Source organism: Peromyscus maniculatus, chromosome 4 (genome assembly GCF_049852395.1).
Source record: "Peromyscus maniculatus bairdii isolate BWxNUB_F1_BW_parent chromosome 4, HU_Pman_BW_mat_3.1, whole genome shotgun sequence".
Classification (NCBI taxonomy): domain Eukaryota; kingdom Metazoa; phylum Chordata; class Mammalia; order Rodentia; family Cricetidae; genus Peromyscus; species Peromyscus maniculatus.
In genome coordinates this window covers 140,278,411-140,303,438 of record NC_134855.1, presented here as the reverse complement: position 1 = coordinate 140,303,438, position 25,028 = coordinate 140,278,411, and the positions used below count along the sequence as shown (strand labels likewise).

Here is a 25,028-nt window from a genome sequence, read left to right as displayed (position 1 = left end):
CCAGCCCCTAATGAGTATTTTTCGAGTGATTAATATGTTGTATAAATACAGTAAGACTCTTTCCAGCCTTTAATGTCTATAACCCATAGCATAGACAAAAATAAATAAATAAATATTACTGGGGCTGTAGAGATGGCTCATCAGTTAAGATCATTAGTTGCTCAGGACCTGGCTTTGATTTTCAGCACCAACACAGCAGCTCACAACCATCTATAACTCTAGTTTTAAGGTACTGGATATCTCTTTTAGTCTCTGACAGCACTAGGCATTCATGTGGTACACAGACATACATGCAGGCAAACACCCAAACACATAAATAAAAATAAACTAATCTTCAAAAAGTCAAAATTAAAAAAAAAGAAAACAGAGAAAGGGGATATAACTTGGGTGCAATGGGGCAAGTGTACTTGAGACATGCCAGGCTGGAAGAATGAGTTGGCACAAGCTGGGCCAGATGTACTCAAGCTGATGTAGGGAGGGCAAAAGGGGATGGCCAAGGGGGAAGAACTCAAGGACTGAAGGTGACGGTGCCCCTGGGGTTGGGAAGCAGAAAGACAGACAGAGAGCTCAGGGCAGAGTGGGAAAGAAAGCCTTGTGCGCCAGGGTAAGTAAGGACTGTGGACAAAGACAAGAAAGCCACTGAGGTTGCTGACATTCTGTGTGTGCTCGCCTGCCTATCTGTGCACGTGTGGTGCTGAGGACGGAGGCCAGGGCCGTGTGATGTACCTCTGGGCTGCATCTCCAGCCCAGCAGAAAACAATTTTGCCAGGAGACATTTATTACCTTCTAGAAACTGGTCCAAAGCATGATTAGTATAACATACGACCAAGATGGGGAACTTCTGAGCACTAATTTGCCAAACAGACTCGTTGGTCAGAAGGGCTTGAACAATTTTTAGACCCACGTAAGTTTTGCCTAGAAAATAAGGAAAAGACAAGTTACAAAATGTAGATTTTTTTCAGTTTAATATTTTTATTAATTAACTTAAAAGGTAAACAACTGTGTATTTCAAATCTTTATTAAACATATTCATCTGCTGGGTGGTGGTGGCACATGCCTTTAATCCCAGCACTCAGGAGGCAGAGGCAGGAGGATCTCTGTGAGTTTGAGGCCAGTCTGGGATACAGAGTGAGTTCCAGAAAAGGTGCCAAAGCTACACAGAGAAACCCTGTCTCGAAAAACCAAAAAAAAAAAAAAAAAAAAAAAAAAAAAAAAATCTGAAATTTGCTTACATGGAGAAAAGACAGACACAGAATTTCAAATAACAGTCCACTATCTGCTTAAAAATGTTCTCATTAGCCAGATGTGTTGGCACTGACCTATAATCCCAATACTTGGAAGGTAAAGGCAGGATTGCTGTGAATTCAATGTCAGCCTGGACTACATAGTAAGACTGTCTTATAAAAAAAAGAATTATTCCTCCTTCTTTCATGAGAATGAACTGGAAGACAAAAAGAGACTTTTATAATGCATAAAAGCTAGATGAGAAAAAGAAAAAGAAAAACTTGTGGGTTTTTTTTTAAAGGTTTATTTATTTATTATGTATACAGTGTTCCGCCTGCATGTATGCCTGTGTGCCAGAAGAGGGCACCAGATCTCATTCTAGATGGTTGTGAGCTACCATGTGGTTGCTGGGAATTGAACTTAGGTCCTCTGGAAGAACAGCCAGTGCACTTAACCTCTGAGCCATCTCTCCAGCCCCCTTGTATGTTTTTTTTTTTTTTTTTTTTTTTTTGAGCCAGGCCTCATGTAGCCCAGGGTAGCCCAGGAACTATGTAGCAGAAGATGACCTTCAATTCCTGGTCCTTCTGCCTCTACCCTTCAAGCGCTAGGATTACAGATTCGAACCACTACCTCTTGGTTATTTGGTGCTAGCTTCATGCATGCCAGCCATGCATACAACCTACCTAAGTTAATTCCACGCCCAGCCTAGATGAAAATTCGGATGTGCATTTCTTTCACTTTTAACTCTGATAACGGAGACAGAAGACACAGTGCCATATTTCAGTTAGACAACTCACGCTCCAAGAAGCCCTGGTCTGTCTCCAAACTGACTCCAGAGCAGGCCTTCCCCTTCCCGCGGCCTCTCCTCACCGCAGTCCTGGGTTGCTGACTCCTGTTTGTGTGCCGCACACTTCACTGACTTACAAGATGGGGGCTGTATAGACAACGGCTGCCACCTCATCTTTCTGCCTTAGCTGGACCAGACTCTGCCTCCCTGTCATCACAGGATGCCAGTCTCAAAATGTAGATCTTGTAAGAGGATTAATCAATTAATTAGACCAACTATTCATTTATGTAGAGACAGTATCTATGCTGCCCGGGCTAGTCTTCAATTCCTGAGCCCAAGTGCTTTTCCCGTCTCAGTCTCCCAAGTAGCTGAACTACAGTAGGTATACACTGGCTCATAAAGAATATTTTTAAAAATCCATTTGTTGTTGTTTTGAGGCTCCATCTCATTCCACAGTACTGGCTCAACTTTTTTGTTGTCATCCCCCCTTCCCCCCTTAACAGAGTTTCTGTGTGTAGCCCTGGCTGTCCTGGAATTCACTTTGTAGACCAGGCTGTCCTCAAACTCAGAGATCCATCTGCCTCTGCCTCCCAAATACTACTATTAAAAGCCTGTGCCACCACCGACTGGCATGGCTCAATAATCCCACCCCCAGACAGGGTTTCTCTGTGTAGCTTTGGAGCCTGTCCTGGATCTCACTCTGTAGACCAGGCTGGCCTCGAACTCACAGAGATCCACCTGGCTCTGCCTCCTGAGTGCTGGGATTAAAAGTGTGGGCCACCACTGCCCGGCAGCTGGGAGCTAATATTAAAAACTTCTTTAAAAAACACATTGAGATGGTTTGAAATGTAAGCAGCACATATGACTCTAGTGAACAGTACTGGAGCCACATGGTCTTACTGGAGTAATTCATGTTAAGATTCCTGTGTGACTGTCCAGACAGTGTCCCAAAGCCCATATACAGATAGTGCTCCTCTCCAGGGGCCTCTTTTTTCCCTTTCTCTTTCTTCTTTTTTTTCTTAAGATTTATTTATGTATGTATATGAGTGCTCTGTCTTCCTATACATCTGTATGACAGAAAAGGGCATCAGGTCCCATTATAGATGGTTCTGAGCCACCATCTGGGTACTGGGGATTGACCTCAGGTCCACTGGAAGAACAATCAGTGCTCTTAACCATTGTAGCCATCTCTCCAGCCCTTCTTTTTCTTTTTTTAAAAAGATACAAATAGCAACAAACTCTTTTCAGTGTTGCTTTTTTCATTAATATGTCTGGGAGATAGTTCCCTCTCAATACATAGAGACATATACTACCTGCCTTTTAAGAATTTTTAGCCAGCTCCCTTTTTTTCCTTTTCCTCTCTCTTTTTTTTTTTTTTTTTTTTTTTTTTCCGAGACAGGGTTTCTCTGTGTAGCTTTGCGCCTTTCCTGGAACTCACTTGGTAGCCCAGCCTGGCCTCGAACTCACAGAGATCCGCCTGGCTCTGCCTCCCGAGTGCTGGGATTAAAGGCGTGCGCCACCACCGCCCGGCTCCTCTCTCTTTTTAAAGACACGGTCTCGTGGCTTACTATGTGGCTGAGGCTGGCTCTGAACTCCTGATCTTCCCGCCACTGGGCCCTGAGTACAGAAATCAGAGGAGTATGCTGCCAACCCAGGCCCCTACTGACTGATGGCATCCATATTGTTCCCAATTGTATGTGTCAGGATCTCACCATATAGCCCTCACTGGCTTGGAACTTGCTTTGTAGACCAGGCTGGCTTAAACTCAGAGATCTACCTGCTCCTGCCCCTACTGGGATAACAGATGTGTGTCACTATGCTTGGCTATTATGTGGCAACTTTTGCTTTGTGTGTATTGATGTTTTGCCTGTATATATGTCTGTGTGAAGGTGTCGGATCACCTAGGACTGGAGTTACAGACAGTTGTGAGCTGCCATGTGGGGGCTGGGAATCAAACCAGGGTCCTCTGAAAGAACAGCCAGTGCTCTTAGCCCTTGTGGCAAATTCGTTACATATGCTTTTTATAGACTGTGGTACACTTGGGTCTGTGATAAGGGGAAAAACCCAAATACTTCATTAGACCCAATAAAGTTATTAGCAATTGGCCATAAATTACGTCTAAAGTTCTACACTGTGTCAGACTGAAGTAGCCAATGTCCCTGAAAGCTCCAAGCTGAGAGAGCGACAGGAAAACCATGACGGCAGATGGCACAGGGAGCAACTGAGTCTTCTTTTGTTTTCTTCAACTAGTATATACACAGTACTCTGCAGACACGGGACCCAGGAGACATGACAACAGGGAGAGAAACAGGACTCCTATCTTCCTTGGCCTTCCACGCTAATGGAGGAAAAAGATGACGACCACATAAACCACTGTCAAATCCTGAGTGTGGCCAAGGAGAAACTTGAAACCAGAAAACCATGGTGGATTCCTGATTCACAATGAGGCTGGGTAGCCCTCTTCAGGGAAGACAGACAAAGAAACAGGGTGCCTGTGTGGGCAGGCCACCCAATCTTATCAGTGAATGAATGAACGCCAGCGTCTCCCTCCCAGCAGGAGAGTTTAGATAAGTGGACAGCAGAGATGTGTGAGGCAGAAAAGAACTTGAAGTAGGGAATGGTGTTGCTGAGGCTGGGCAGACAAGTTAAGTGCTGGCTCTCTGCAGGCTTGTGACAGATAGGGAGATATCAGCAGGAAGGAGGCTCTTGGAAATTCAGTATTTAACACTTCCCCTCCATGCTTCCTTTCTTTCACAGGGATTTATGGTGATATTTTATTTGTATTAAAATGTTATTTGTATGTTAATAAATAAAGTTGCCTGGGGGTCAGAGCTATTAGCAAGCCATAGGAAAGCAGGGCAGTGGTGGCGTATGTTTGTAACCCCAGCACTTGGTAGGCAGAGCTAGGTAGGTCTCTTTGTGTTCAGAGATACAGTCAGCATTGGATACACATGCCTTTCATCTCAATACCAACCATAGAAGACCTGGAGGTCTATACAGACAGGCCGTGACGAGGAGGTCATGTGGTTGGGTTGACAACCAATGAGAAGGCAGAACAGAAACACTATAAAAAGACAGACACACAGGAAGTAGCTCTGGTTCGGAGAGGTAGGACCACCGCAGGAGGAAGGGTAAGGTTTTAGCTCTTAGCTCTGACCTCTTGGCTTTCTTCTTTGCATTGATTGGTTCTGTGTTTCTTATTTAATAAGACGGTTGGTTACATCTACAGGGATTTTTCATTCCTAAACAGCTCCCTCTGTGTGTCTGTGCGAGTTGGTATGTTCTCTGGGTCTGAAAGGATTACTAAAGTGGAGCTCAAGTGCTCTCACTCAGTGATGATGGGAAGAAACACTGCTGGGGCACGTGTGTTTCAGACAGTGCCCAAGTCACTGAGAAAGAGCACCAGAGACTGCAGAGAAGGAACATGGACAAGACCACGGGTGCAGATGCAAACAGCTGGGAAATTAAAGACAGGAGCTTTGATATTCTTTGTTTGTTTTTTTTTTCAAGACAGGGTTTCTCTATGTAGCCCTGGCTGTCCTGGAACTCACTCTGTAGACCAGGCTGGCCTTGGACTCACAGAGATCCTCCTGCCTCTGCCTCCCAAGTGCTTAAAGGTGTGCATCACTACCACCTAGCTCTCTTTTTTTTTTTTTTTTTTTTTAACATTCCTACTGGCCATATTTATTGTCCTCTACTGACATCAGGTGATTCCATCACTTTCCCCAGCATGGGCTTCCTGGGCCAATTTTAATTCTGTTTTTCTTCCTGTGGGGACTTGCAGTTGAGATAGGGTCTTGGTGTGTAGCCCTGCCTGGCCTGGACTCACTGTAGAGAAGGCTGGCTTTGGACTTGCAGCAATCCTCCTGCTTCTGCTTTTCCATCTTTTTGGTTTTTAAGACAGGGTTTTGCTCAATAGCCTAAGCTGGATAAGAATTCATCACATAGCCAGGTTCACCTCAAGCTCTAGGCAACTCTTACCTCATCTTCCTGAGTGCTGAGATTTACAGCTGTAAGTCACTACTTCTGTTATGACTTATTTCTCTTGCCCCACAGCCCTTTTTGAGACAGAGTCTCACTGTATACAGTCTTGGCTGGCCTTGAACTCAAAGAGAGTTACCTGCCTTTGCTTTCCAAGTGCTGAGATTAAAGGCATGTGCCACCGTGCTTAGCTTTTCTTAAAAAAATTATTTTATTCATTCCCCCGCTCCCCTACTCAAGACAGGGTTTCTCTGTGTAACAGTTCTAGCTATCCTGAAATTTACTTCATAGACCAGGCTGGCCTAGAACTCACAGAGATCCACCTGCCTCTGCCTCCTGAGTGTTGGGATTAAAGTTGTGAGCTATCACACCTGGCCTCATTTTTTTTTTTTTTTTTAAATCATGAATTGCCCTTTCTTCATTATTACTTTAAAAACCTGTTTCTGCTTCCTTGGCTAGTTTTGCACATGCTTTTGGGATGTCAATTTAGCAGTCTTTGCATATCCAGTAGCATAAATATGCTCAAAGTATGTTACATATATATCAATGTATACAAGCATGGTCTTATGTTTGTTGTTAAATAAAAATGTACACGTAAACACAGGACTACAGATACAGGTCAAATGCATGGCTAACCACAGCTACTACACCAGAGCAGGATGAGAGTGCATGTGGGGAGTCATATGTGCAGCAGAGAGAGGAGCCAGGAGTCTCCATGCAGGCTGCCTAAGTTCAAGTCCCAGTTCCAGGTCTGCTCACCTGTGTGAGCTTCAAAACACCCTACCTCTTAAATAAAAGGTAGTTTAACCTTTCTTTGACTTAGTTTTTCCATTTGTGAGTTGATTTTACTTACCCAGTAGGGCTGTAGTGACGATACAATGAGCTAACATATGTAAAGCAGGTCAAATGGTGCTTGGCACATCATGCTATGATTATAGATTCAAAAGTACTTAATTTAAAACAGTATAAAGCTGACAAATGTTTGGAAGAGAAGATGTACCTCTCTTTGCCCCCAGCAGTCTTCCTGTGATCTGGAAAGGTTGATCCCTCACTATACTTGCCTATGGTCTCCACTGGGAATCACTATGAGTGGCTACATCATGAACCATAGTCATTGCACTTCAGGGAAATATTTCTAAATGAGGCATTCTAGAAACCTAGAGCAAAATCTCCCTTGCCTGAACTGAGAGTCTCTTACCTGTTCCAGGAGGTCCTTGAATGATGGCCAACTCCCTTGTGAGAGCAAACTGTAAGGCTTCCATCTGGGAGTCATCAAGCTTCAAGGACTCTTTTGAGGGCCACTGGCTGAAGTCCAAGACGTTAATTCTAGAACGTCGCAAGACCTCTGCACCCCTCAGACACTTCCCAATGGCTGAGCGGTTCTCTATTAGGGGGGTGAAATCATATCTGCCACCCATTAGCAAGTACCTTGGCTCCTTTACATACGAGTCACACTCCACAATGTTCCTCTGGAAGGGGACATCTTCCTCCTGGACCTCCTGTAGTCCTTCTAGGACATGTCTGTAAGCCTCAAAGTAGGCCGTTGTCTCTACCATGAGGAACGAGTCAGAGGGCTGGACATCTGCGAGCAGCTGCTGGCTCTGCTCATTGAAACACAGCTGGACAATTCCTCGGCAGAGATCTTCGTGCTCCCGGTTTGAAACAGTGGCAAAAAGAAACGTCTCAAAGTTGTCCTTGGACATGCACACTAATGACCCATACAGCAGCCGCTTGGAATTCTGCCAACGAACAAACTTCAGTGGTTTTGTGTCAAACTGCACTTTATACACAATGCCTGATGCTGAGCACATGGGGGTAATAATCCTGGCATCAAAATAGATTCGGATGTCATCAAACTTCCTCTTCCTCAGACACTGGTCCTCAAAGCTTTGTAGAAGCTCCAAAATGCCTTCTCGAAGGGGCCTGACAAAATCCTCTCGCAGGAGGCGGAAGTGAGTGTCTAGGTAGACAGCGGTGCTCTCGTATTTCCCAGAAATGATGTTGGGGCGAAGGAAGGGCCTCTCATCCAAGTGCACTTCATTGTAGGTGGGGTAGATGGGTATGGCCCGGTAACTCTCAATGTGGTCTTCTGCCTCAGATCGCACCAGAGTATAGGTGTCCACTTTCAAAGTGCCCTCTCGCCTCTTTTCCTGCAGATGTTCAATGATGGTCTGCACCTTTTCCAGATTCTTCTCTGTCTCCTCTTCTATGTCAACCCCAGAGGCCCTCAAAGCATTAAGAGAAGCTGGCAGGAGAGAGATGAGCATGGAAGTTTCCTGCACAGAGCTGGCGGGGAAGACGCTGACAAGGTCCTGGAGGAGGGAGACGATATTGCTTATGTGTTCTGGATACTGGTTTCGAATGTCAGGGATCGGCTCAGTAATCATTCCCACCACATAAGCTGGCAGGCAGACTTTGAGGAACTTAGAGTTGTTCAAGATGCCCAGCACATGCAGGATGCTCTGACGGTCTATTCTGGAGCTGCAGGCCTTTCGGAGAACCTGGCAGATCAGCTGAAGGAGGCTGGGTTTCATGGAAGAATGAGAAAGCAGCTCCTTGAGCCCTACACTTGTGGCAAGTGTGATGGCCACCTCAGAGGGCTCTTTCTGCAGGAGACTCTCCAGAAACTTGTAGCCCAGTCTCTTCGTCTGCTGTGGCTGCTCTGCTGGCTTCTGGTGTGGGGTCCGCCACTGCTGGAAGTTGTCACTGGACCACGGCGGTGGTCTGTGGTTCCTGCCCTCCTGGTTGTCATTTCTCCTCCTGGTATCATTCTGGCTTTGTCTCTGGTCTCGAGCTTCATCACTGGTATACCCCTCCTGGTTTCTTCTTCCCTGATGTGGGTTCCTGCCCATAGCCCTAAATCTCTCTTCCCTCTGCCGGAAAGGAACAGGATGGTTGCTGGCCCTAGGATGCCTTCCAGCATAGTTGGTTCCGCCTCGGGGTACACTGGCTGCTGGGTTACTGGTTTGATTTCTAGCTCTTGGTGGTACTTCTCCATCTGCAGGACCTAAACACAATGGAGACATTGGGTGAGCACAAAGTCAAGGAGGGAGGAAGTCCAGTAAGACAATAACTAACACACTGTCACCCTCCAAAACAAACAAGCAGCTCGGATTTGCTTGGAGAGATTCAGAAGGTTTCTTGGCAAGGCTGAGAGAGGGATGGTTCAGTGGTTAAGAGCACACATTGTTCTTCCCAAGTTCAGTTCCCAGCACCCACACGGAGAGGTCCAAAACTGATGTCAACTGCAGCTCCATGGGGATTCCATGCCTCTGGCTTTTGAAAACACCTGCATACATCTACACATAATACAGTCAGACAGAGAGATGGACAGACTCTGTGTGTATACAATTAAAAAATATTGAAAGTCTTTGCTGTTGTTTTCTGAGACAGGATCTCACTATGTAGCCCTGGCTGTTCTGGAACTCACTATACAGACCAGGCTGGCCTCAAACTCACCTGCCTCTGCCTCCCAAGTGCTGGGATTAAAGTTGTGCACCACTACACCCAGCTTAATCCTTTTTCTTTTAAGTTTCTTGTCAAATTGTGTAATAAATAAAAGAACTACAGAGCTACAGGTGTGGTGGCTCATATCATATCTGTTATTTTCAGAGACTAAGGCAGGAGGATCATGAGTTCAAGATCAACTTGGACAACGTTGTTTCTTAGAAGCTAGTTTGAGCTACATAGCAAGACTCTGGTGGGGGCTGTGGGATATAAGCACTGGTAGTGCACTGACCTTAAATGCATGAAGCCCTGAGTTCTATGCCAATGCTACAAGAAAAGATGATTGTTATTGCTGTATAGATTATGAAAATACTATTTTCCTGAAAGAAACAAGAGAAACTGAAAGAGCCCTGCCAAGTGCCTGGTATCTATTAGATAGTGAACACCTGAAGTATCTTATTTTGTGCCCCAGCTGAGGCCTAACTTTCAGAGGGTTCTAGTCTCTGGCCAGTACAAACAAAACAAGTCAGAACACAACTGTCAGAGAGCAGCTTAGTTTGACCACTTCCTCACTGTAGAACCTTGTGTAATTTCTCCGGGTCTCAGCATCTGGCTGCTATAGAGAAAGTGTTTATACAATGTCAGGTAAGGTCTGGAAGGTTGGCTCAGTGGTTAAGAGTACTGGCTGCTCTTCCTGAGGACCTCAGCTCAATTCCTAGCACCCATATGGCAGCTCACAACCATCTGTAACTCCAGTTCTAGAGGATCTGGCACCGTCACATAGACATACATGCAGGCAAAACACCAATGTACATAAAAATAAATAAATCTAAAAATAAATAAGAGTAATTTTAAAATGTCAGGTCAATATTGCCAATGTGTACCTCCATGTTTCATGTAGACATAAACATGGGAAATTTATTTTAACACATGTAAAAACTATAAATGCTTGGTGCTATTTTAGGACTATCCTGTGATTTCTGCGGTCACTCTGAACAAGTGGAATAAAACTGTGAAGGAAACACTACCTGACCTTTGCCCAGCAACAGGAAATGCAACTTGAATGGGACAGAGGAAGGCAGCACTTCCTCTTCCAACATGTTTTTAGTTTTATTTTTGTGGCTAACTGACAGATTGTGGAGAAAATGAAGCACGCACATCCAGTTTCCTCACAAGGAAAAGGAAACTTAAACTTTGATTCAGAAAACTGAAAAGCGAAACTCCAGTCGTGTGTCATCAACCACAGCCTCCCCTCCCCTCCCCCACTCTATTGCCCTCCTCACAAAGGAAGCCTGAGGGGAGGGTGGTGCCCCACAGCACCCTGGGAGCCAGCACCCTGTGCAGTGGGCTGCCCTAGCTAGGCACACTCACAGCCACTTTCCTTTCCTCTCAGACTGACTCCAGATCTGATTTACCTTAGCAGAGTGGTGTGGAGTTTTACAAAACATTGGCTCTGCACAATTTGACAATAAGCTAGGAAAGTTACAAATATATGTAATACTTTAAGAAGATGGACTATCTCACATCAGATGCAAAATACACTTAGGTATTTTTTTGTTGTGTTGTTTTGTTTTTTGATACAGGGTCTCAGTGTGTAATCTTGCCTGGCCTGGAATTCACTACATAGACTAGGCTGGCTTAAAACTCACAGAATTTGTTGCCTCTGCCTCCCTGCTGCTGAGATTAAAGAGGTGTGCCACCATATCTGGCCAGGTCCTTTTTTTTTTTTTTTTTTTTTTCTGAGACAGGGTCTAACCCTGTAAACCAAGCTGGCCTCCAAATTTTTAAAAATATATTATTATTTTATGTATATGAATGTTTTGGCTCATGTCAATCTATACATGCATTAATTCTCATAAAATGTTAATATTTTGGATTTAATGAAGTCAAGGAATTAGAGCACTACATTTTATTAAATTAAAACATTTTTTCAAGGTCAGTGAGATGGCTCAGTAGATAAGGGCACTTGCTACTAACCCTGAAAATCTGAGTTCAGTCCTCAAGACCCACACAGTAGAAGGAAAAAAACTAACTTTTATGAGATATCCTCTGATTTCCACAGGCACAAACACACACATAAATAAATAAATGTCATAAAAATAAATGTTACTGGTTATCTTTTAAATTTCCTAATGATGCTATTAGAGATTACAAAGTAGTTTTTAGCTGTCCCAAGTTTCTATTGGATAGCCCTGCTGCAAACCAGGAATCATTTTGATTTTCCCATCCAATCACTTTTCTCACAGTGCCAGGGACCAAACAAGAGCATTCTGCATGGTAGGAGTTGAGGCAAGCCCTCTACCATGAGCTACACCCCTCAGTCCTGGTTTCATCCTGGTTTCTGAGACAAAGTTTCACTATGGAACTCCGGGTGGCTTTTATGTCACTGTTCAGCTAGCCTCAAACTCTCAACCCTCCTGCCTCCTCCACTGTTGGCATGACCGGCTGCCCATCAGAACCCACCCCCAGCTCTCCTCCGCAGGCTGTCTCTCCTGTCATTCACGCTGCAGCTAAGGAGGACTTTTTTCTTTTGTTGGTTTTTGAAGACAGGGTTTCTCTGTGTAGCCCTGCCTGTTCTGAAACTCACTCTGTAGACCAAGGCTGGCCTTGAACTCAGAGATCAGCCTGTCTCTGTCTCCTGAGTGCTAGGATTAAAGGTGTGTGCCACCACTGCCAGGAAAGGAGATCCTTCTTAATTGAAAAACATAAGCCATCCCCAGGTGGGCTTCTCATTTTCACTGGGTAGAAACCCTGCTTACCTCTGTGGTTGGTAGGGGGATTCCTGGGCCTGGCCTCCAGTTGTGGCCTTCTGTCTTCCATGTCTGAGCTCCAGGAATTCTTCCACATTCACCTGACTTAAGTTATCTGTAACTGCACAGGCTGAGAGTTACCGGTGCCCCTCAAACATAGCAAACACCCAAACACCGTAAGCCAGCTTTTCTGCCTTTACAGGTTAGTGATTTATTAACTAAGAAGATAGTAAGTGCAGATTGAATCATGGGCACAAGCACTCAACCTGGTGGATTTCCAACGATGATATAAACTAAGTTCACAATTTAGGCAATTCCAAGAGATCCAACTGCCCATTCCTGGACTCCTGTACCTGGTTGGGGACAGAGTGTCATTAACTCCCAAACTACTGTTTGGTTTGCCTTCAGCCAAGTTACTTAATCCATTGCTTAGGTTTCGTTTCCTTTCTTACCAAATGATTGTTAGGGCAAAAGTGTCAGTTCACCAGCTAGCCACAGTGTGCATGCCCATCATCTCAGCTCAGCTCCTGGGAGGTGGAGGCAGGTGCATCAGGAACTTAAGAGCACTTGAGAAGTAGAAGCAGGAAGATCAGAAATTCAAAAGCAGCCTCCGCTGAGTCTGAGGCCCATGTGGACTATATTATGTGAGACAGTGCTTCAACAAACTACCTGAGTACCCACCACCCTACCTGGCAGTCTTTTTTTTTTTTTTTTTTTTTTCCTTTTTTTCCAGACAGGGTTTCTCTGTGTAGCCTTGGCTGTCCGGGTACTCTGTAGACCAGGCTGGCCTTAAACTCACAGAGATCTGCCTGCCTCTGCCTCTGTGGGCTGGCATTAAAGGCGTGCACCACCACACCCGGCTTCCTACTTGGCATTCTTATGACACAGCCATCTACAGGGTCCTGCTCCCTACAGCTTGAAAGTAAGTGAGCTATTAGTGCTATTTCCTCGGGACCAGCCAGAAGTCAGCAGTTCTCGCCTTTCTTCCATCTTGATAATTTCTGATGCTGGGTAAAGAGGAAGCCCCTTCAGGGAACTTCTCGATATAACTCATGCATATCATGTGGGTGCAGGGGGGGTGGGGTGGCGGTGACTCAGTTCTTAGCAAAAGGATTTTTGAGACTGTCCTCACAGTTTTAAAATATTCATAGTTGGAAACTGTGAATAGATTTGGAATTGTATGAGAGGTAGCTTTTATTCTTATCAGAAAAAAGAGTCCCTTTTCTTCCCGCTGGGAATATTTTTGTGGTGTCTTTTCTTCTCATCTTACCAAACCCTGTTCTCAAACTGCAGGCTCAATGGTTAGTGTTCGTTTTTTAATTTTTCTGAGAAGAAAATTCCTTCTTCTTCATTTTGAAAAATACTAAAATAGAATGCCAGCAGTTTGGGAGTGTTAAAAAAAAAAAAGGAAGAAGAAAGTGCTAGAACGGGAGATGCACACAGGAGAGGGGAAGGCTTTGTTTAGCCTTCTGAGGGAATCAAGGCAGGGAGGGTGGGAAGGAGATCAGCAATGGTTAAGCTGTTGCCAGGATAAAAATTGGAGAGCGGTAATTACGGGGTGGATGAAAGAGGTGGAGCAAGAGGTGGCAGCTGGGCGGTTTCAAGTCCTCAGAGAAGTCACCACACACTCATCCCTTAGAGCAAGCTGGGGGAGATGTGGGGGCTTCTACAAGTGGGGCAGAGCTTAGGGATGGAGAGCCCAGGGTGTTCTGCAGATGCTGGATGACTGAGGCCAAAGGAATGAAGCCAGAGGCAAGGGGTGTTTGTGGCAGAAGTGGGGACATGGAGAGGGATGAGGAATGGAGATGGTGAGGCTCCAGAGGCCGGCATCACAAGCAGGATGGGGACTGTGGGGATGCAGGGGAGACTACTGATGATGAGTTGAGGGGGTGCTGAAGAAGGCTCCTAGGGGTGACAGGGTGCTGAGATGAAGGGGCACTGTGTGTGGGGGTGATCAGGGTGGTGACAGGTAGGCTGACGAGAAGGAGAGGGGGGGCAATGGCAGAGCTGCTGGGTGGTGGGGGAGGAGACAGGAACCCTGGGGAATGATGGTGAGCTGACGGGAAGGAGCAGGGATTCAGGGGTGATGGGGCTGCTGATAACAATACTGAGGACTGAGGGTGATGGAGGAGCGAAGGAGCTGGGAGGACTCTGTGGGTGGTAAGGACAGTGGAAAACAACTCGAGGGTGATGGCAGCTGAGGGTGCACTGAGGAGAAACGACAGGTACTCCGGGGATGACGGAGAGCTAAGGGAGCAGACAGGGAGGGACTCCTGGGCTGTCAGGCGCAGACAGGGACTTGGGGGGTGATGGGGGCGCTGAAGGAAGGGGGCAGGGGCTCCGGGGGCCGTAGGGGAACTGAGGGAGCAGACAGGGACTCCGGGGGGCTGTAAGGAGCAGACAGGGACTTCGGGGATGATGGGGGCGCTGAAGGAAGGGGGCAGGGGCTCCGGGGGCTATAGGAGAACCTAGGGAAACTGAGGAAAGGGAACAGGGACTCTGGGGACTATAAAGGAACGCAGGGAAGGGGGCAGAGACTCCGAGGGCTACAGGAGAAATGACAGCAGGGGACAGAGACCCCGAGGGCTATAGGAGAACTGAGAGAAGAGGACAGGGACTCTGGGGACTCCAGGGAAACTGAGGGATGGGGTCAGGGTCTCCAGGGGCGCTGAGCGGGGCAGACAGGGACTCCGGGGCTAACCTGACACCTGGCCGGAGGCAGAGCGGGGCGCCGGCGATCGCGGCGCCGCAGAAGCAGGTGCGGGATGGGGCAGAGGCCACTCACCGATTCGGGCGCGTCCTCGGCCGGGAGAGCGCTCAGCTTCGGCCCTGGCAGGTCGCGGCCCCGCCCGGCGCCGCGCACTTTCGTTTTCCAGTCCCCGCAGCCCCTGGGCGGGGCGAGGAGCCGGGTGGGCGGCCCGGAGGAGGAGGAGGCCGCGCAGGACGAGGAGGCGGTGCCGCGGGCGCTAGCGAGAGGCCGGGCCGAGCTCGCCTGCGCCCCCGCCCTCGGGGCGGGCGGAAGGGCGGCGTCGCCTCAGCCCCCGCGGCGGCGGCGGCTGGACTGGCGGCTCCCGCGGGCGCGGCTGAGGGGAGGGCGCGGCGGGGGGCGGGCTGACTGCGGCCCCGGCGGCCGCCGGTCTCGGCCGGCCCCGGAGCAGGGGGGACGCGGCGGGCGGCTCGTGCGTGCCAAGCGCGACATGGCGCGGAGGCTGAGCAGCCCCGGAGGCCCAGTGAGCACGGGGAGGGGCTAGACGCGGGCTGGACAACCATTAGCGAGCTGGGGCCGGGCGGCTCGGGGACTCTATTTCCCAGGGGGCGTAGCGGCCGCGGCCGGAAGCGGTGCGCCTGAGGCCCAGTGCGCAGGCGCACGCGGGGCCTTGGTGTATATATAAGGAAGGGCCGCCATCTACCTCGTCCTTTCGTTCCTGAGACGCGCTTTGTGCGTCATGTCTTGCGCACGCAGTATGTCTTGTGCACGCGTTATGTCGCGTCCATGCGGGAGTTATTTGCAAATAGTGAGTTACCACGGCACAATTTTCTGGTCACCTTTTACCGAGTTTATGCTGTCGTCGCTGTAACCAGCCATAGCCTCACGGCGTGGCTTGTCCAGCGCCAGCACTGGGTTGACCTTCGGGGAATTGATTTAGATGGGAAAGACGGGCCTGGGGAGCTCTTGGCTGGTGTAAATGATGACTTCACTTTTTTCCCCGTCATATCGACAATGCTGATCTCTGAAAATATTTTGCCAGTTAATTCTGATACGCCAGCCCACAAAGGCCCTGGTCTGCTTTGTTCTGATCGAGGGAAGATGGCGACTGATGTCTTTGTATTGCAGGTTGGCATGGTCAAGCAGGACCGGAGAGGAGACGTCATCTTTGAGCCTCCAGGAAGATGAGAATAACGTACGGTCTTGGACATCTTAAGGTGCGATTTGTCTTCTGGCGTAATGGAGGAAACGCGTGCTTTGAAGAGCCTTTTAGTTAACTGATTTGGAATTCAAATGCAAAATTTAATGCTGAGATTAGTAATTTTGGGCATTGCTTGGGGATAGAACCCTCATTAATATAAGGCCCATGTCTTGCCTCTGAACTTTTCCTATTAGTGGAAACTAATGAATGGACAGGGCCTTTTTTTTTTTTTTTAAGATTTATTATTTTATACAGTGTTCTGGATAGTTGTGAGCCACCATGTGGTTGCTGGGAATTGAACTCAGGACCTCTGGAAGAGCAGCCAGTGCTCTTGACCTCTTGACTCATCTCTCTCCAGCCCATGAATGGAGAGTAGACCATGAATGTTAAGTAGAAACAATGCTATAACTGCTTTAAGTCACAGCACTCAGGAGGTAGGCCCAGGCAGATGACCAATATTTAGAGGAGGGTTTATTGTGGCAGGCAGTGGGCCTTGACCATCTTGAGTGTGTTATAATTGTTGCTTTTGAAGGAGGGGATCTAGCACTAACTACCTACTAGGACTAGGATCAGGAGTGTCCAGGCGTGTATGATGACAGAATTTTTTCCCCGTCAGATCGACCATGTTGATCTCAACTCTTCCAAGCCAGTTTGTCTGACATGCCTGCTTGAGTGGGACAAGCTGCTGCTCTGGCCCTTGTCCAGGTAGCTGATGTTTTTCTGCATTTTGTCTCAGGTTTGCTGGCAGCTGAATTGAATGGAGGGTAAATTCCGGAGTAAGAAAGGATTGGTAAGTGATTTCCATGTGTCCTTCTGGGCATAGAGCCCCTAAGCTCTTATCTTTCAGTATAGAATTGTTTCTTTTGACATCATTTGGCTGATGCAGCTGATGACATAACTTTTTTCCCCATCAGATCGACCCTGTTGATCTCATAACTAATAGCCAGTTTTGTCTGATGCATTGGCCCCAGGAATAATTCCTTGTTTTGGCCTTGATCTGTTTAGTTTATGATTGGTTTCATCTCTTTACTTTGTACAGGCCTGAGGGAGCCATGGATGCCAGTGTGTCTGATCTCCCTTGATTTCAGTGTCCTGAAACAGGTGAGATTCTGTTGTTGATGGTTTTGACCCAGTTCTGGAGATCTTAGTATTAGGTGTGGACAGTTCTTAGGATATCTTGCTGTTCTGCATGCTGTTAAGGTTCCCAGTGGAGTTAGTCTCCTTTGGCCTTTTGAACTCACATTAAAGATGCATCTAACTGTTGGAGACCCTGAAATTCACCATGCTGTCAAGTGAATGAGATTGAAGAGGGGGATGTACAGCCAGTTCTGGGAATTCTGCCCTGGTATCTGACGTTAAATAAGGATGAATTTCAACCAGATGCAATTTGTATCAGACAAGACTACCAACCTTTTGTTTTTATTTTCTTTTTAGGCAATTCTCTGGACACAGACCTGTCTCCTGCTGGCCCCATCCCACAAGGCATTTGTACATTTGGCCCAAGGACCTTGCAGGATCTGAAGAGGAGTTTTTTTTTTTAGACTGGGGTGTGGTATGGTGTGCACTGCTACTGGAAATACTGAATAGCAGAAACCTTTGGCCTCTTAATCTGTAGAAATAAAAGTCTGACTAGATATCTGTTTGCATTTATTTGCTCTTCTGGGTAGGATCAGCAGCTGCTTCCTGCGAACGCACCCCATTGCCTCCCGGGTGGGACTGTTGTGACTAGCTGTCCAAAATGGTCCCATGAAGTTGGGTCCAATAGTTGCCACACTAAGGACAGCTTGAAAGTTGCAGGTCAGCCTGGCTGTGGCTAACCTTTCATGCTATTCCTGGCTTCGGGAACTGGAAGGCAATTGCCTAGAGTAGGCTGGATCCATGCCTAGTTCCAGATTAGTTACTGATTTCTCTTTAGTTTGCTCTCCTTGAAGACTGGTGTATCAGTGGTCTCAGCTCCTCCCATGTAGACTTTGAATAAGACATTTGGCTTAAAGGCAGGGCGGTGTTGAGCTACTAGCTCATAGAAGTGGAGCATGCTGGCATCTCCACTTGGGACAGGTATTGATTAGGAAAATGGCTCATAATATGCTTAACTGAGGGGCAGTTTATGAGCCAGCCCCCAAGAGGAGAGGCTTACCTTTGGCTGCTCTGACCAGCCAAAGTGAGCTTTTGTTACCTGCCAGGGGAGCACCTCCCCTGTGGTTGCTAGGGTCTCCTTGATGCTTAGTTGCTCAGTAAGGAAAGCCACAATTTCCCAACAACTGTCTACTTGAAGATTAGTTTTGGGATCTATAGGACAGCTCCATTCAGGGTACCAAATCCAGGGTCTAACCAAGCTAGGTAACCTATGTAGCCCAGGCTGACATTCATGACATTCATGTAAAGGTCAGAAGACAACCCTTGTTGATGGGGTCTAAGGATCAGGACCACACTTGAGCTTGTGTGGTGGTGCTTTTTACTGGCTCAGCACATTGTCGTGCCAGTTTTTTAGATTTATCTCAATGTGAATGTTTTGTATGTATGTGTGTGTACCACTTGGCATTGCCTGGTGCTCAAACCTACGGAGCTGGATCCACCTGCTTCTTCCTGAGTACTGGGATTAAAGGTGCTTGCCACCATGACTGGCCCCATGGGCTGATTTTGTTAACTGGCTCTTTGTTTTTAAAAAGAAATGGGTAGATCCTCTCAGTATGCTTTAAGCAAATGGTGTTTTGTGACAATACACCTGAGAGCCACTCTGTTGGTGGGAAGGGCTAGGTGTGAATTTTTTCTTTTTGTATGAATTCTAAAGTATAGTCAGGGCAGTCTGGACTTGGAACTCATGTTGACTCAGGCAAGTAGGTGCAACTGCCCTTTGCATGTGGTTATTCCAGGGTTCGCCTGGCTGCCTCAGTCCAGTTTTACCCCACTTACATTCTAAGAATAACCACCATGCTTTAAGAATTACCTGCCAGGCTCCATGCCAGTACCTAGCATCTGTTATATGACGTGGGCCCCGCCTCAGCGGTGGCAAGGAGATCGTCTCATCACCCAGTTTTACAGATTGAAGGAGGTGGCGGCCAGCAAATGGCTCCGCTGTGTCCTGGGCAGACCCCTTCTCCCTGGTCCTCTTGGCTGGGTGCTCCCAGGAAGATAACATGGACAGCTCCTCACCCTGTGGCTTTTTTTGGGGGGGGGGGGCGGGGGGTTCCCAACTAGGGCTTCAGAGGAAGTGGGAAAGGCATCAGGTACAAGGCTGAGATCCAGCGGCCTCAGTCTTCATCTACAGCTGCTCTACAGACACCCACAGATCTATCCTTTTGTGCAGGATCTCTATAGGCCAGGCTAGCCTTGAACTATGGATCCTCCTGCCTCTGCCTCCTGGGATTAAAGGCATGTGCTTCCACACCTGGTTTTTCTTTCCTTTTTTTTGAGGGGGGGGGTGTCTGTTTTCCTCTTTTGTGGGGAGGTGGGAGAGGGGCGTGCTGTGTTCCAATTCATGGTTTCTCTGTAGACCAGGCTGGCCTGGAATTCTCAGATCTGCCTGCCTCTGTCTCCAGAGTGCTGGAATTAAAGGCATGCACAGTCACACCTGACAATTTTTTTTTTTAAATAAGTATGCCTGTGTGTATGTAGGTTTGCTAATGTGAGTGCAGATGCCCACAGTTGCTTTGGATCCCTAGAACTGGATAACAGGTGGTTGTAGTGTCTAATGTGGATGCTGGGAACAGAACTTGAGTCTTCTGCCAGAGTGCATACTCTTTTGTTTTTTGTTTCTTGAGACAGGCTTTCTCTGTGTAGCTCTGGCTGGCCTTGAACTCAGAGATCCACCTGCCTCTGCCTCCCTGAGTTTTGGGATTTAAGGCGTGCACCACCACTGCCCAGCTTGAGTGCACGGTCTTAACCACTGAGCTATCTTCATGGCCCCTGCATCTGATTAGTGGGCTCTGGTTATTGCTCCCTGTGTGGCCCTGCAGATACAGGAGTCCCTTGCTGTTTCCAGTTCCAAGCTTTGTGCTGGCCCTGTGTTGTGTCATTCTGGAATTATCTTCTGTCTTAGCCATTCACTGTTCATGACTTAGGCGTAGAGAAAGGCCTAAGATTTGAAACCCAGACTCCAGCAGCCTCTGCCAGCCACCTCCCGAGGCAGCTTGCTGGTTGCTTCTGCTTGTTCACTGTCTCCATCCTGCTTGGACCTTGAGCTCCTGATTTCTACTGTTTTTCCACAATGCAGTGAGTGTTGCCAAACAATTTCCCATGCTTCCCTGGCCACAGACCTTAGAAAATGTACACTAGGTTTCCACAAACAGTACAATGGAAACTTCCTGGAACCTATGAAGGTCACGTGATCTTAGTGAGGACTCCTAGCAACGGAGGTATGGAACTTAAACTGGCCATCTATAAGCAGGCAAGGCTCCTAGTGGTGGGCCTGGGACACCAACCCAGCCATAAAACCTACTACCCACAACTTGTCCTGCCTGCACTATGTGCTGGGGTAATGGCTCAGAGCTTGTGGGGATGGCCAACCAATGACTAGTCTAACTAGGTCCAAGACACAGGAAGCCCATGTCCAACATTGCCTGGATGGCCAGGATCTGGAAGATGGATGCCCTAGAGACCTAGGATAGAACCAAACATGACTGTCCAAAAAGGGGGGGGGGGGCGGGGGCGGTTGGGGATTTAGCTCAGTGGTAGAGTGCTTGCCTAGCAAGCGCAAGGCCCTGGGTTCGATCCTCAGCTCAAAAAAGAAGAAGCAGCAGCCCGAAAGTGCTGCTGGTGACCCCCAGCCTCTGGTTAGTACTCCTGCTCCACTAGGTCTCACTCGGGTAATTAGAGCCATTGTTCAGGCCTTTCCTGAACAAGCCCTTGGGCAAAGCATTCGGTGGAGCCAGAGGCACCAAACACCCAATGCCCGTGAAAGAGAGTTAACAGTGGCCTCGCTGCATCTAACAGCCCTTCAGATTGCAGACAGTTCTGTAGCGTTCTTGTCCACTCTTGTTTTTTGAGAACCGGAGTTACAGACAGTTGAGAGCTGCCATGTGGGCGCTGGGAACCAAACCGGGGCCAGGGTCCCTTGCAAGAACAGACAGTGCTTTTTTTTTTTTTTTCTTTTTTGGTTTTTCGAGACAGGGTTTCTCTGTGTTGCTTTGCGCCTTTCCTGGATCTCACTCTGTAGCCCAGACTGGCCTCGAACTCACAGAGCTCCGCCTGGCTCTGCCTCCCGAGTGCTGGGATTAAAGGCGTGAGCCACCGTCGCCCGGCCATACAGTATTCTTAACCACTGAGCCATCTCTCCTGTGTCCTTTATTGAAATCTTGTCATCTGTCTGCTGACATCTGAGGAAAACTTGGTGCATTTACTCAGCTCCAGAGAATCTTTAATTTGGGTCGTACCTTGTTTTTATGCTTCTTTCTTTTTTTTTTTTTTTTTTTTTTTTTTGAGACAGGTTTTCTGTGTAGCCCAGGCTAGCCTCAAACTCACAGAGATCCACCTGCCTCTGCCTCCTGAGTGCCATGATTGAATGCATGCACCACACCAGGCTCAAGACATTTTAAAAATAATTTATTCCATGTGCATTCATGTTTTGCCTGCATGCATGTCTGGAACTGGAGTTACAGGCAGTTGTGAGCTGCCACGTGGGTGCTGGGAATTGAACCTGGGTCCTTTAGGAAGAGCAGCCAGTGCTCTTAACCACTGAGCCTTCTCCCCAGCTTCAAGCCCAAGACATTTTTAACAGATATTCAGCTTGAATATTGGCTTGAGAACTTTTCTCATGTCTACCTTACAGGACACTGACCCTCCCACCTTCGTTCTCTGCCAGGGAGGGGTGCTGAGCTGGAATGTTGGCATCCCAGAGAAAGTGAAGCATCAGGCTTCACCCTGAACTTCACCATTCACTGGTGGAGTCAGCCAGACGTGTGGCAGGAATTGCCGGTGTGTCCAAGGCACCATATGCATTCTGGGTTGTATAGTGTGCCCAAACAGCTGAGGAAATGTCCCTGTGCCAGGCACTCAAAGTCATGGGGACACTGAGTTAGACAAAGATTTCTTTTTGGTTTTTTTGTTTCTTTGTTGGTTTGTTTTTTGGGTTTTTGTTGTTGTTGTTGTTTTTGTTGTTGTTGTTGTTTTCACATAGCCCAGGCTGACCCCCAGCTCACTATGTAGTGCTGAGGATGACCTTGAACTTCTGATTTTTCTGCTTCTACCTCCCAAGGCCTGTGTCACCACACCTGGCTTATGTGGTGCTGGAGAACCCAGGACTTCCTGCATACTGAGCAAGTACTCTACCAACTGAACCCCACTCCTCACCTTGCTGCTACATTTCTAACACTCTGGGGTGCATGTGACGCTGTCTGCATAATAACAGCCAAACCAGGTTACCCTTGAAAGTTCTTGGTGCCGTTAGTGAGGATGGAGGAAACAGCCACAGGGGACTGACTGAAGTAGGTACCTCCCTCACATTCAGAGAACTAAGATTTAGGACACAGTGGAAACAGAAGAGCACAGGTAGCTGACACATAACAGAAGCCCCATCTGTCCCCAGCTCCATGACATACCTGAGCCTCGGACCTCCTTCTGTGCCAGAGCAGGACCTCAGTTAGCTTGTCCCGAAGTCACCCAGGAGCCACCTCTCAGAGCAGCCAGGCATGCATCCAGAGACGTCTACACTCCTCCGCCCACGGACATGGACAGAGACAGACCCTCAACTGCCAGCAGGTTAATTACCCAGATGGAAGCTGACAGGGGAGAGCCCTGCCCGGGCAGGGATCAACAGCTCAATTCCCTTCTCGGCAAGCATCCAGGCTGGCCTGGAGGACAGACACAAGGGATCCAGAAGCCCTTGTTCCGAGGGGGCACATTTGCCATTGTCTCAAGATGAAAAGCCACTTCTGGAGACCATTGGCTCCAGTCCAGAATGACCTGGCCAGGTGGCTGATGTGACAGGATTCCTGAGCATTGGACTGAAGCCTGGGGACAAACACTGTATAAACCATAAGTAAAACGCGTTTCTTGGGCCCATGAGACAATTCAGCGGTGAAGGGCTGCGATCGGCTAAGCCTGACAACCTGAGTTCAACCCTCAGGATCCACATGATGCGAGGAGACATCAATCTCCATACGTACCCACATGTGCGCAGTGGCATCACCTCAAATAAATAATGAAATTAATCATAGGAAAAAATAGGTTGTTGTGTAGAGGGGCCCCAAAACAGCTTGACCACACAGCTGCCATGACAGGCTTAGAGGCCCAGGCACAGCTTCTGTGACAGGCTTACTGACAGGCAGCACCCAGACCCAGGAAAAGCCATAAGCTGACCCCACCCAGGGAGAGCCAACATCTAAGGGGAAGTACCTGACATCTCAAACATTCCAACCATTAGATAAGGTGGCCAGATGTCCCTGAGTCTAGTACACATCTATTTTTGTTTTACAGATACCCCTAGACAAATGTCAGCCAATTTCTTGAACCCTGGAAATCCCCTCACCCCAACCTCTGCTATGTTAAAAACCCCACCCTGCCTAGGCTCAGGCCTCTCTGCTCTCACCGCTGCATCTGACAGACAAAGAGACCAAGCTCAGAGCTTGAAAATAAAGGCTCTTTGCTTTTACATACGGGATTCGGTCTCTAGTCTCCATGGTGGTCTTTTGGGGGTCCCCATGATCTGGGTATAACAGTTGTAGACAACCTAACCTTCCCCATAATGTATTTAGATCATATTCACTCTCCCCACCTGTTACGCCCTCTTGCCCTCTCCCACTAATCCCTCTCCTCATCTAAATTAGTCCGTCTTCTACTTGTATGTCTTTTAGGTGTGACCCAATGCGTTTCACTAGTCTGTTCACAGGAAGAAACGTGAGCACCATTGAAGGGATTACTGGCTGTGACAGCTAATATTGTCAAGTGGATAGGATCTAGATTCTCCGAGGAGGCAAGCCTCCGGGCATGCCTGTGAGGACTTGTCTAGATTAAGTTGACCTGATAGGAAGACCCATCCCATGGGTAGGGGTCGCCGACTGAGTAAAAAGGACAAAGGTAGCTAGCTGAACATGCTCTTTGCTTCCTGACTTGAGATGTGACGCGACTAGCTGCATCACACCCTTGCTGCTAAGACTTCGCTGGCCGTGGTGGGCTGCACCATCGAACTGAGGGCCAAAAGAAACGCTTCAGTTCTTTTCACAACGAAGATACATTCCACTAATACACTGCTATGATAGATGTTTGAAAATAAGAACACTACCTGGTTGTTGGGAGATGCGCCTCTCTGCTCTCCGTGTCTCTTTTTGGCCTTATCCTAAGCAGCTGTCCCTGAAGTATCCAGAACGCCCATCATGGGGACGCCTTAGGGACGTCCAGAACGCCCATCATGGGGACGCCTTAGGGACACACACACACACACACACACACACACACACACACATCCTTTTCTCCAGTCCCTGAGAATCATTTCCAGGGAGCGCTTGCTCGGCGTAGATTCATCCCTGAGCCAATCACCGAGGCCAGGAAGACAGGGAGCCCTGATTGGTCTGCTCTGGCGGTGAGCATGGCTACTGGATCTGGCACCTTTGGAGGTCTGCCTTTGAGGTTTCAGGCAAGAACCTGGAGTCTCCTCCCAATCGTCTCTAATAGGCGGAGCCCTCAGAAGACAATTCTTCCAGCAACACGGGCTGCTGGCAGGCGCAGAGGGGCAGAGTAGGTGGGGCCAGCCAGCTTTGAGCCATCTCTGGAAGAAGCCTATGTGCGCTTTCGGGCTGCTCAGCGGGTGCGGCCACCAGGGGGCAGCATCCCCTTGTAGTCACCGCTGTCTCCGCAAGCAAGAGACTCTTTCCAGCAGAGGGCACTGCTCATCGCCTTGTTCGCTGGGACAGATTTTGGGGGAGGGAGAAGTGAGATGAGGAGCAGGTAGGTCTTATTTCGGATACCTCGGAATGAGGAACTTCTCCTAAGGCTTTG

At 48.0% G+C, this 25,028-nt stretch overlaps 2 protein-coding genes and 3 non-coding genes across 10 annotated transcripts in view; 4 read left to right on the top strand and 1 right to left on the bottom strand.

Moving 5' to 3' along the window:
- Znfx1 (zinc finger NFX1-type containing 1) overlaps positions 1–15,114 on the bottom strand; it is a 39,101-nt gene extending 23,987 nt beyond the window's left edge. The window contains exons 1-5 of one of the 4 annotated variants that reach the window (XM_076571134.1): positions 12,642–12,750; positions 12,456–12,542; positions 12,199–12,310; positions 7,191–8,999; positions 784–915 (exon numbers count right to left, since the gene is read on the bottom strand). In XM_076571134.1, the coding sequence (XP_076427249.1) occupies positions 784–915; positions 7,191–8,999; positions 12,199–12,286 (2,029 nt within the window). In that variant the 5' untranslated portion in view covers positions 12,287–12,310; positions 12,456–12,542; positions 12,642–12,750. Of the gene's footprint in view, positions 1–783; positions 916–7,190; positions 9,000–12,198; positions 12,311–12,455; positions 12,543–12,641; positions 12,751–13,057; positions 13,137–13,168; positions 13,328–14,890 lie in introns of those variants that run through there. The other 3 variants (XM_006993534.4, XM_042276845.2, XM_015987021.3) reach the window with 3 other exon arrangements.
- Positions 14,940–17,731, top strand: LOC102922215 (uncharacterized). Of its 3 annotated transcripts, none has more exons than XM_076571136.1 (5): positions 14,940–15,419; positions 16,025–16,113; positions 16,834–16,887; positions 17,137–17,198; positions 17,532–17,731. In XM_076571136.1, exons 1-2 carry the CDS (start codon positions 14,955–14,957, stop codon positions 16,082–16,084), a joined length of 525 nt encoding a protein of 174 aa, XP_076427251.1. In that variant the 5' UTR covers positions 14,940–14,954; the 3' UTR covers positions 16,085–16,113; positions 16,834–16,887; positions 17,137–17,198; positions 17,532–17,731. The 3 variants fall into 3 exon arrangements, 1 of the variants encoding a protein (XP_076427251.1); XR_443162.4 differs by lacking the exon at positions 14,940–15,419 and adding an exon at positions 15,572–15,704; XR_006071669.2 differs by lacking the exon at positions 14,940–15,419 and adding an exon at positions 15,747–15,871.
- LOC121829244 (small nucleolar SNORD12/SNORD106) lies at positions 15,866–15,957 on the top strand. Its single transcript, XR_006072026.1, has one exon. It is a non-coding gene; the product is annotated as a small nucleolar SNORD12/SNORD106 (small nucleolar RNA).
- On the top strand, positions 16,677–16,765 carry LOC121829245 (small nucleolar SNORD12/SNORD106). Its single transcript, XR_006072027.1, has one exon. It is a non-coding gene; the product is annotated as a small nucleolar SNORD12/SNORD106 (small nucleolar RNA).
- LOC121829243 (small nucleolar SNORD12/SNORD106) lies at positions 16,974–17,063 on the top strand. The gene has a single exon (XR_006072025.1). It is a non-coding gene; the product is annotated as a small nucleolar SNORD12/SNORD106 (small nucleolar RNA).
- Positions 17,732–25,028: the final 7,297 nt, after the last annotated feature.

Coding starts and splice junctions, on each gene's coding strand:
- LOC102922215 (XM_076571136.1), top strand. CDS start 14,955: ATGGGGCAGAGGCCACTCACCGATTCGGGCGCGTCCTCGGCCGGGAGA. Junction 15,420..16,024: donor TGAGCAGCCCCGGAGGCCCA/GTGAGCACGGGG, acceptor TTTGTATTGCAG/GTTGGCATGGTCAAGCAGGA.